Raw genomic sequence first — 12,181 nt, 5'->3', positions numbered from 1 at the left:
TTATCAGTTTCAGGCTCTACCGTTTACCCTCTCGTCAGCGCTTAGGGTATTCACCAAAGTGATGTATGTTTTGATGGCTCATCTCATATTCCTGTAAGTGATAAGCAAATCGTCTAAGTACGGAACTATTATCAAAGCTCCGTCTCAACCAAATGCGCCTTCAACATGCATTGCTAAGGTACAATGTGCTGGTTCAGCATGGTTGGTTTGTCATGTTCAAGAACTCGCATCGGATTCCGTCTCAACAACTTCATTTCCTAGGAATGATTCTCGATACGGTAGATCGAGGAATTTGTCTACCAGAACAGAAAGTACAGACTATTAGTCATCTGGTACGATTAGTGCTCAAGCCTCGGTATGTTTGTGCATTCGCCTGTTAGGCACAATAGTGGCGGCTTTCACAGCGCTTCTGTTCAACTGCATGTGCTCGCACAGTGGTCGGCCTCGCATCTGCAGTTTCACTAGAGGGTGAGGTTGTCTCCACGGGCCAGAGTTTCTGTACTCTGGTGGCTCCAAGTACACAATCTAACCGCAGGAACTCGGTTAGGCATCTGGAATTGGATAGTGCTAATCACAGACGCGAGTCTCAGAGGTTGGGGAGCTGTAGTTCAAAATTGTCAGCTCCAGGGTCTCTGGGAGGATCACGACAGATTGCTGTCTATAAATGTCCTAGAACTCCGACCAATTTACAATGTGCTACGACAAGTAGTGCACTTGCTTCGGTCTCAGACGGTCCAAGTGCAGTCAGACAACGCAACGGCGGTCGCGTACGTCAATAAACAAAGGGGAAAGAGAAGCCGCATGGCAATGCGGGAAGTAGCTCGAATCCTCAGTTGGGCCGAACATCACCAAGTGATATTGGCGGTAGTGTTCATTTCGAGAATGGACAACTGGGAGGCGGATGATCTCAGCCATCGGGATTTTCATCCAGGAGAATGGGCATTAAATCCAGGAGTGTTTCACATGTTGGTCCAGAGGTGGGGTTACCCTCAAGTGGACCTGATGACATCTCGCCACAATCACCAAAAGCCAGTATGTGTCCAGAACGCGAGATCCAAAGGCAGTGGCGGTGGATGCTCTCACGATTGCGTGGCCGTACAGCCTCGGGTATCTGTTTCCACCGTTTCCGCTGCTCTCTCTGTTGCTTACTCGCAGACGATCCTTGGCCGCTTCCGTTACGTCCGGACCTGTTACGACAGGGTCCATTCCTATACCCCGATTTAGAGCGGATGCGTTTGAAGGGGTGGCTGTTGAGACCGTCCTCTTAAGAAGAGAGGGCATTCCACTATCTGTTATAACAACCATGTTACGTGCTAGAAATCCAGTTACGACAGCTCATTATTACAGGATTTGGCGTGCCTATTTAGGTTGGTGTGAAGCTCGGAAGTTTCCGACATCATCTTTCAAGTTATCCCGTCTTTTGTTATTTCTACAAACGGGGTTAGATGGAGGACTGCGTTTATCTACACTAAAGGTGCAGGTATCTGCTTTGTCAATTTACTTTCAAAGAATATTGGCTCTATTGCCGTCTCACACACCTTTTCTGCAAGGTGTTCTCAGAGTACAGCCTCCATTCATTCCACCTGGGACTTAGATCTGGTTTTAGATTTTGTACAGCTTCATACTTTGAACCCTTACATCAAGTGGATGTTAAGTTTCTCACTTGGAAAACGATTTTTTCGCCTAGCCTTAGCTTCGGCAAGGCGTGTTTCAGATTTGGGTGCATTGGCATGCAAGCCCCTGTTTGTAGTGTTTCATGATGACAGAGCGGAGCTTCGTACGAATCCGTAGTGTCATATGTTCACATCAATCAACCAATGGTAGTTCCTGTGTTAACAGGACAGTCTGGAACTTTGTATGTGGTACGTGCATTACGCTTTTATGTATCCCGAACGTCTACAGTTGGTAAGACGGATACGTTGTTTGTTCTCTATGATGCTGCCAAAATGGGTTGGCCAGCTTCTAAGCAGACCTTATCCAGATGGATTATACTGACCATACGTCAGGCTTACCTTCATGCTAGGTTACAGCCGCCTACATCAGTAACAGCTCTTTCCACACGTTCTGTGGAAACTTCAGGGGCAGCTGGTCGTGGGGTTTCTACGACGCAGAATTGCCGTGCGGCTACATAGTCATCAGTGCACACGTTTGTGCGCTTTTACAAGTTAATACGTTTGCGGCATCAGCATCTAGCTTTGGCCGCCTAGTGTTACAGGTGCCAAACAGCTCTCCCGCCCACGAGGGAAGCTTTGGTACGTCCCAAGAGTACTCCAGTGACCCCTAGTGGATGAAAAAGAAAATAGGATTTTGGTACTTACCAGGTAAATCCTTTTCTTTGAATCCATAGGGGGCACTGGACGCCCACCCAGAGCAGTTTTACCTGGTTGTGGTAAGTTCAGGGGATCTTATGGTAACACATTCTCACCGATTTATCGGTTATGGTGTCAACTGGTTAGTTGTCAGTTACGTTATGTGTCAACTTTATTGTTGTCCGTTATGTTATAATATTATAGGTAATTCTCCATTGTTCATCCTCTCTATCCTGTTCGCTTCAGGAAAAAACACTGAGGTATTCGGGGAGTATGGAGGGGAGGAGAGTTACTGAAATTTGAATATTCAGTGCCCAGTCCTTGCTAACACCGTCTATATCCCAAGAGTACTCCAGTGTCCCCTATGGATTCAAAGAAAAGGATTTACCTGGTAAGTACCAAAATCCTATTTTTTTATTATTTTCAAAACACATCTGTGTTTTTATGGTGTATGTTGCTTTTTATTGTGGCACATGGCTATGAGGACCTTTACCTGATTAGTGGGAAATCAGCACAATCGGCTGTTTGACAGAGTGCGTTACAGTTGAATGATTGCTGCATTGTGATTTCTGAAGAGGATGGTATTATTTATATTACCAGTTTCTTGTATAGTGCCAGCATATTCCGTTGCACTTTACAATTATTACTGTTACTTTGCCTCTTCTACCTGTTAACAATGTAATGCAGAAGCTCCAATATTAGTTAATAAAATAACATCTTCAATTTAGTGACCCTCCTCCTCCGTTTTCTGCAGCTGGAAACGGACAGTGGCTTCAAAGAGTTTCTCACTGTGCACCAAAACAGGAATAAGACTGCCACGTGGGCTAACGACACCCAGCCTGAGCCAGTGGGGAAGATAAAGAGCCGCTCACAGGATGATTACCTGAATTTTGACTCTGAATCAGACCAAGATACTGGTGATGAAAATGAGAATGGATCAGGAAAGAAAGACGAACAAACCGCTGGTATGAAGCATATGTTATTACAAAATTATTGATCTGTTAATGAATTGGTACTATAAATAATTTAGTCATTTTAAGAATTAGTCCACCTTTTGTGAACTAGTTTTGTTGGGCAGGGGGAGGAATTAATGGAACCCCTCACCCCATTATTGGTTAAACACGCTTTCTAACAGGGTGCATGAAGCATGGCGGTGGCAGGGCCTATAAGCGTTCTGTATTAGCAGTGGTTTAGAGTAGGTACTGGTATGAAAAATGAAATTGTGTTGAAGCTTGTCAGCCATGAGACAAGCACTCAGCGGGAGTAGGGATGTTAGCAGGGCTATGAAAGAACACTTGCGTGCACGTATGGAACGCTGGTTGTCAGTTGACATGTTGGTCTGTGAGGGCAGTTACTGTTTATCATAAGATAACAGTCTGGTACTTGGAAGGACGCAGTCTGTCATTTGTAGGCATAAACTATTTTAATACAGAAATAGAATTAATTGATAAATTCACATCAGATGCTAGAAAAGCAGAGGTCACCTAGTAAAACTGAAGAATCCCTCAGTACAGTGCTAGGAACCACTATAGATCTGCTGTTCTACTTGTACATAAAATGCAAGAGTCTTCATTATTCATAATTGCAAATCTATGATAAAGCACACTGGTGGCTCCTTCTAATAGGTTACCTAACTCTGTATATTGGATCACATAATCCTGTGTTTTTAATTTGAGAACTAATTTACCAGTAGGCAGGGGTGCCAAAAGGGGAGGGGCCCAGAAGGGACTCAGGCCCTTCTAAGGGGCCCAGAAGGGGCTCAGGCCTTTCTAAGGGGCCCAGCAGGAGACCTTGTTTGTCTCAGTGTACGTGTTCACACAGTAAGGCTCTGCCTGCACTGTGTTCTACTGAAATCCTGTGTGTCACTGGCCGGATCCTGTTCTGTGCACACAGAACCCCCCTCCCGTCCAGCGGGTCCCGCTTGGCTGCTATGTGTGGCCCTACCCTAACGGTTCCAAGCTGGCTGTGCAGAGGGAAGAATGCTCCCACCCTTGGCACACAATGCAATTGTTTTCTTTCCTCATGTTTCCAATATGGGGGACACTGCACTCCCTCCTGTAGCACCTCCGTCTTCCACCAGACCCCTGTTTCTCTAACGTCCTAAGTGGATGCTGGGGACTCCGTAAGGACCATGGGGAATAGCGGCTCCGCAGGAGACTGGGCACATCTAAAGAAAGCTTTAGGACTATCTGGTGTGCACTGGCTCCTCCCCCTATGACCCTCCTCCAAGCCTCAGTTAGATCTCTGTGCCGAACGAGAAGGGTGCACACTAGGGGCTCTCCTGAGCTTCTTAGTGAAAGTTTTAGATTAGGTTTTTTATTTTCAGTGAGACCTGCTGGCAACAGGCTCACTGCATCGAGGGACTAAGGGGAGAAGAAGCGAACTCACCTGCGTGCAGAGTGGATTGGGCTTCTTAGGCTACTGGACATTAGCTCCAGAGGGACGATCACAGGCCCAGCTTGGATGGGTCCCAGAGCCGCGCCGCCGGCCCCCTTACAGAGCCAGAAGGCAGAAGAGGTCCGGAAAATCGGCGGCAGAAGACGTCCTGTCTTCAACAAGGTAGCGCACAGCACTGCAGCTGTGCGCCATTGCTCTCAGCACACTTCACACTTCGGTCACTGAGGGTGCTGGGCGCCGGGGGGGGCGCCCTGAGACGCAATAAAAACACCTTGGATGGCAAAAAAAATGCATCACATATAGCTCCTGGGCTATATGGATGCATTTAACCCCTGCCAGAATCCATAAAAAAGCAGTAGAAAAGTCTGCGAAAAAGGGGCGGAGCCTATCTCCTCAGCACACTGGCGCCATTTTCCCTCACAGCTCCGTTGGAGGGAAGCTCCCTGTCTCTCCCCTGCAGTCACTACACTACAGAAAGGGTTAAAAAAAAGAGAGGGGGGCACTAATTAGGCGCAGTATTAACTATACAGCAGCTATAAGGGGAAAAACACTTATATAAGGTTATCCCTGTATATATATAGCGCTCTGGTGTGTGCTGGCAAACTCTCCCTCTGTCTCCCCAAAGGGCTAGTGGGGTCCTGTCCTCTATCAGAGCATTCCCTGTGTGTGTGCTGTATGTCAGTACTTTTGTGTCGACATGTATGAGGAGAAAAATGATGTGGAGACGGAGCAGATTGCCTGTAATAGTGATGTCACCCCCTAGGGGGTCGACACCTGAGTGGATGAACTGTTGGAAGGAATTACGTGACAGTGTCAGCTCTGTATAAAAGACAGTGGTTGACATGAGACAGCCGGCTACTCAGTTTGTGCCTGTCCAGACGTCTCATAGGCCGTCAGGGGCTCTAAAGCGCCCGTTACCTCAGATGGCAGATATAGACGCCGACACTGTCGACGGTGAAGAGACGAATGTGACTTCCAGTAGGGCCACACGTTACATGATTGAGGCAATGAAAAATGTTTTACACATTTCTGATAATACGAGTACCACCAAAAAAGGGGTATTATGTTCGGTGAGGAAAAACTACCTGTAGTTTTCCTGAATCTGAGAAATTAAATGAGGTGTGTGATGATGTGTGGGTTTCCCCCGATAACAACGGATAATTTCTAAAATGTTATTGGCATTATATCCTTTCCCGCCAGAGGTTAGGGTGCGTTGGGAAACACCCCCTAGGGGGGATAAAGCGCTCACACGCTTGTAAGGGCTCTACCTTCGCCTGAGATGGCCGCCCTTAAGGATCCTGCTGATAGAAAGCAGGAGGGTATCCTAAAAGGTATTTACACACATACTGGTGTTATACTGCGACCAGCAATCGCCTCAGCCTGGATGTGCAGTGCTGGGTTGGCGTGGTCGGATTCCCTGACTGAAAATATTGATACCCTAGATAGGGACAGTATATTTTTGCCTATAGAGCATTTAAAAGATGCATTTTTATATATGCGTGATGCACAGCGGAATATTTGCCGACTGGCATCAAGTCTAAGCGCGTTGTCCATTTCTACCAGTAGAGGGTTATGGACACGTCAGTGGTCAGGTGATGCGTATTCCAAACGGCATTTGGAAGTATTGCTTTATTAAGGGAGGAGTTATTTGGGGTCGGTCTTTCAGACCTCGTGGCCACGGCAACAGCTGGGAATTCCACGTTTGTACCCCAGGTCGCCTCTCAACATGAGAAGACGCCGTATTATCAGGCGCAGTCTTTTCGTGGACAAGCGGGCAAAAGGTTCCTCATTTCTGCCCCGTGACAGAGGGAGAGGAAAAAGGCTGCAGAAATCAGCCAGTTCCCAGGAACAGAAACCCTCTCCCGCCTCTGCCAAGCCCTCAGTATACGCTGGGGCTTTACAAGCAGAATCAGGCACGGTGGGGGGCCCGTCTCAATGAATTTCAGCGCGCAGTGGGCTCACTCGCAAGTAGACCCCTGGATCCTTCAGGTGATATCTCAGGGGTACAAATTAGAATTCGAGACGTCTCCCCCTCGCCGTTTCCTAAAGTCTGCTTTACCGATGTCTCCTTCTGACAGGGAGACAGTTTTGGAAGCCATTCACAAGCTGTATTCCCAGCAGGTGATAATCAAGATACCCCTCCTGCAACAGGGAACGGGGTATTATTCCACACTGTTGTGGTACCGAAGCCGGACGGCTCGGTGAGACCGATTCTAAATCTAAAATCTTTGAACACTTACGTACAGAGGTTCAAATTCAAGATTGAGTCACTCAGAGCAGTGATTGCGAACCTGGAAGAAGGGGACTACATGATGTCTCGGGACATCAAGGATGCTTACCTTCATGTCAAAATTTACCCTTCTCACCAAGGGTACCTCAGGTTTATGGTACAGAACTGTCACTATCAGTTCAGACGCTGCCGTATGGATGGTACACGGCACCCCGGGTCTTTACCAAGGTAATGGCCGAAATGATGATATTCCTTCGAAGGAAGTGAATTTTAGTTATCCCTTCCTTGGACAATTCCCTGATAAGAGTAAGATCCAGGGAACAGTTGGAGGTCGGTGTAGCACTATCTCAGGTAGTGTTGCGGCAGCACGATTGGATTCTCAATATTCCAAAATCGCACCTGGTTCCGACGACGTGTCTTCTGTTCCTAGGGATGATCCTGGATACAGTCCAGAAAAAGGTGTTTCTCCCGGAGGAGAAAGCCAGGGAGTTATCCGAGCTAGTCAGGAACCTCCTAAAACCGAGCCAAGTCTCAGTGCATCAATGCACAAGGGTTCTGGGTAAAATGGTGGCTTCCTACGAAGCAATCCCATTCGGCAGATTCCACGCAAGAACTTTCCAGTGGGACCTGCTGGACAAATGGTCCGGATCGCATCTTCAGATGCATCAGCGGATAACCCTGTCACCAAGGACAAGGGTGTCCCTCCTGTGGTGGTTGCAGAGTGCTCATCTTCTAGAGGGCCGCAGATTAGGCATTCAGGACTGGGTCCTGGTGACCACTGATGCCAGCCTGCGAGGCTGGGGAGCAGTCACACAGGGAAGGAATATCCAGGGCTTATGGTCAAGCCTGGAGACATCACTTCACATAAATATCCTGAAGCTAAGGGACATTTACAATGCTCTAAGCTTAGCAAGACCTCTGCTTCAAGGTCAGCCGGTGTTGATCCAGTCGGACAACATCACGGCAGTCACCCACGTAAACAGACAGGGTGGCACAAGAAGCAGGAGGGCAATGGCAGAAGCTGCAAGGATTCTTCGCTGGGCGGAAAATCGTGTGATAGCACTGTCAGCAGTATTCATTCCGGGAGTGGACAACTGGGAAGCAGACTTCCTCAGCACGACCTCCACCCGGGAGAGTGGGGACTTCACCCAGAAGTCTTCCACATGATTAAAAACTCGACAGGTATTGCGCCAGGTCCAGGGACCCTCAGGCAATAAGCTGTAGACGCTCTGGTAACACCGTGGGTGTACCAGTCAGGGTATGTGTTCCCTTCTCTGCCTCTCATACCCAAGGTACTGAGATTGATAAGATGGAGAGGAGTAAGCACTATATTCGTGGTTCCGGATTGGCCAAGAAGGACTTGGTAACCGGAACTTCAAGAGATGCTCACGGAGGATCCGTGGCCTCTACCTCTAAGAAGGGACCTGCTCCAGCAAGGACCCTGTCTGTTCCAAGACTTACCGCGGCTGCGTTTGACGGCATGGCGGTTGAACGCCGGATCCTGAAGGAAAAAAGGCATTCCGGATGAAGTCATCCCTATCCTGATCAAAGCCAGGAAGGATGTAACCGCAAAAACATTATCACCGCAATTGGCGAAAATATGTTGCGTGGTGCAAGGCCAGTAAGGCCCGACGGAGGAAATTCAACTGGGTCGATTCCTACATTTCCTGCAAACAGGAGTGTCTATGGGCCTGAAATTGGGGTCCATTAAGGTTCAAATTTCGGCCCTGTCAATTTTCTTCCAAAAAGAACTAGCTTCAGTCCCTGAAGTTCAGACGTTTGTAAAAGGGGTACTGCATATACAGCCTCCTTTTGTGCCTCCAGTGGCACTTTGGGATCTCAATGTAGTTTTGGGTTCCAAAAGTCACATTGGTTTGAACCACTTAAATCTGTGGAGTTAAAATATCTCACATGGAAAGTGGTCATGCTGTTGGCCCTGGCCTGGGCCAGGCGCGTGTCAGAATTGGCGGCTTTATCCTGAAAAAGCCCTTATCTGATTTTCCATTCGGACAGGGCGGAATTGAGGACTCGTCCTCAGTTTCTCCCCAAGGTGGTTTCAGCGTCTCACCTGAACCAACCTATTGGTGGTGCCTGCGGCTACTAGGGACTTGGAGGCCTCCAAGTTGCTAGACGTTGTCAGTGCCCTGAAAATATATGTTTCCAGGACGGCTGGAGTCAGGAAATCTGACTCGCTGTTTATCCTGTGTGCACCCAACAAGCTGGGTGCTCCTGCTTCTAAGCAGACTATTGCTCGTTGGATTTGTAGTACAATTCAGCTTGCACATTCTGTGGCAGGCCTGCCACAGCCAAAAATCTGTAAATGCCCACTCCACAAGGAAGGTGGGCTCATCTTGGGCGGCTGCCCGAGGGGTCTCGGCTTTACAACTTTGCCGAGCAGCTACTTGGTCAGGAGCAAATACGTTTGTAAAATTCTACAAAATTGATATCCTGGCTGAGGAGGACCTGGAGTTCTCTCATTTGGTGCTGCAGAGTCATCCGCACTCTCCCGCCCGTTTGGGAGCTTTGGTATAATCCCCATGGTCCTTACGGAGTCCCCAGCATCCACTTAGGACGTTAGAGAAAAAAAGAATTTACTTACCGATAATTCTATTTCTCATAGTCCGTAGTGGATGCTGGGCGCCCATCCCAAGTGCGGATTGTCTGCAATACTTGTACATAGTTATTGTTACAAAAATCGGGTTATTATTGTTGTGAGCCATCTTTCAGAGGCTCCTCTGTTATCATGCTGTTAACTGGGTTCAGATCACAGGTTATACGGTGTGATTGGTGTGGCTGGTATGAGTCTTACCCGGGATTCAAAATCCTTCCTTATTGTGTACGCTCGTCCGGGCACAGTATCCTAACTGAGGCTTGGAGGAGGGTCATAGGGGGAGGAGCCAGTGCACACCAGATAGTCCTAAAGCTTTCTTTAGATGTGCCCAGTCTCCTGCGGAGCCGCTATTCCCCATGGTCCTTACGGAGTCCCCAGCATCCACTACGGACTATGAGAAATAGAATTATCGGTAAGTAAATTCTTATTTTTTCTTTAAGTACCTTAGGAGTAAGGCACAATTTTCAGTACGTAGTTTAGTATATTTTATTTCTATATGCCTCAGTCCTTTAATTCCAGGTCTACTCATTTAAGATAAAGTCCCCATAGCGCCGCTCAGGACCCTGTGATTAAGTAGGGCGTCTATAACTATATTGTATACAGATATGAGCAGCTAGCCAGCAGTTCCCTCCAACTAAAGCAAAGAAAGGTCTAGGCAGGAACCCCCTTTATCCGCCCAGTGCTGGTTTGTGTGAGGCTCCTCCCCCTCCCTCCTTTTTGTGGTTGTTTTCATTCTGAGACAGGAACTGAGATGTCATTACTACAGAGGAGCTGACAGGTTTTACACTGTACAGACCCATAGATGTCATTGCTACAGCGGGGCACAAAGGAGTTTATATGACTGGTTTGACACTGTACTGCTGTATCTGGAGGGATTTTAGCTGCTTCTGGGCTCACATATAGCCTTGCTGGATGTGACCCCCTCCACCTCCCTGCGCCCTGTTAGGCTTGCTTTGTGAAGTCTCACAGTCAGTAGTGCAGTACTTTTCGTAATCCATCTGAAGGGACACTGCAGTCTCTCCCTGTCTTCTTGTTCATTCTGTTGTTTTAGTTGTCTTTACCTGTGTTGGTAGACTTTCATGTTTAAAAACTTCTCCATGCAGCTTTGTTAGTAGTATAAATTGAGTCAAGTATTTTATGGTGAGTACAAACAAATCCAACTGCTGTTGCAATGCCTCCCTAATCATCACCTGTGCCTGCCATTGCAACACCAGATGCCTCCAAATTGGTCAGGTTTCCCAGTGAGCTGATTCCATATATGCCTCTCAAAAAATGGAAGTTGCTCAATCAAATTATAAATCCACATCTGGACTTTAAAAAAAAAAAAAGGTTGTGGACTATCTAGAAAAGAGAAAAAAAGAAAATAAACTGTTTTAATGCAGGGCTACAGAAGGTAAGAAAGGAATCCCTGGTTTATGAGCGGATTTAAGTGGGTCCATAGACTTTTGTGTGGCGCTGCATTGACTGGTTTCCTCTGACTGTCCTGGATTATGCCAATCTTTGATCGGAATCCAGCTAGCACCTAGCTATCAGATTAATTTGTCTAGGCTTCATATAACCAACAATTATATTAAGAACTAGCTGTTCTACCCGTTCTTCGCACGGGAGTTTCTGATTTTCATGGTTGTAAATATAAATGAGTGTTAAATTAATATGTCTTCAATTAACAGATCTATAGATTTACCAAATTTTTAAGTAAATATTAATCCATGGTTCTTGTTGTTACCCGAGGAGCACCCGTAGCAGATACGGTAAAAAGTGACATGACCATTTTTGTAGTTTATTAAATTCTACACACTGGAGGTGCAATTTACATTTTGATCCGATTGTTCGTTTAGGCGTTCTTGTTCACACACCGCAAGCCAAGCATTGGTAATGACGTCATGATGTCAACCTCCTTTTCATCCCCTATGGGGAAGTTTATTAAAATTCTAATTATGTTGTTTTCCTGTTTCCCACCTGCAGAATACCAATATTAAATTTAATCTTCCTAACATATCGGGAAGTAAGAGAATTAGTGATGAGTCGGTGATTGAGTGAGGGCTTTCGCATTTTTGTAGTTTATTAAATTCTACACACTGAAGGTGCAATCCATATTTGATCTGATTGTCCGTTTGGACGTTATCATTCCTGCAACGCAAGACACGCATCAGTGAAGATGTAATTATGTCAACCGCCTTTTCTCTTACTTCCTAGAGGATACTGGGAATCCATTTAGTACCATGGGGTATAGACGGGTCCACTAGGAGCCTTGGGCACTTTAAGAATTTGATAGTGTGCGCTGGCTTCTCCCTCTATGCCCCTCCTACCAGACTCAGAGTTAAGAAAATGTGCCCGGAGCAGTCGGTCACGTCGCTGGAAGCTCCTGAAGAGTTTTCTGCATTTATTTTAATTGTTTGTTATTTTTAGGCAGGCTGGATCGCACCAGCCTGTCTGCTTAGTGGGACTTTGGGGGGGGGGGGAGAGAGACAGCCCAACCTCTTGAAGGGTTAATGGTCCCGTTCCCCGCTGACAGGGCACTAGCTCCTGAGGAAAATATTCGCACGACCCACCACGGCAAGCGTACATACCCGCAGCACGCCGCCACCCCTAACAAAGCCAGAAGATAGAAGAGTGGTGAGTACTAAGCAGGTG

The 12,181-nt window shown here is 47.0% G+C and overlaps 1 protein-coding gene across 1 annotated transcript in view; it reads left to right on the top strand.

The window, feature by feature from the left end:
• Window positions 1-12,181, top strand: part of RBM19 (RNA binding motif protein 19) — a 226,788-nt gene that overhangs the window by 38,447 nt on the left and 176,160 nt on the right. The window contains exon 5 of the mRNA XM_063913293.1: window positions 3,064-3,274. Coding sequence (XP_063769363.1) covers window positions 3,064-3,274 — 211 coding nt within the window. The remainder of the gene's footprint in view (window positions 1-3,063; window positions 3,275-12,181) is intronic.

The sequence above is a fragment of the Pseudophryne corroboree genome, chromosome 1 (assembly GCF_028390025.1).
Source record: "Pseudophryne corroboree isolate aPseCor3 chromosome 1, aPseCor3.hap2, whole genome shotgun sequence".
Lineage (NCBI taxonomy): Eukaryota > Metazoa > Chordata > Amphibia > Anura > Myobatrachidae > Pseudophryne > Pseudophryne corroboree.
The sequence above is the reverse complement of the archived record's forward strand: the minus strand, read 5'-3'. Positions and strand labels throughout refer to the sequence as shown.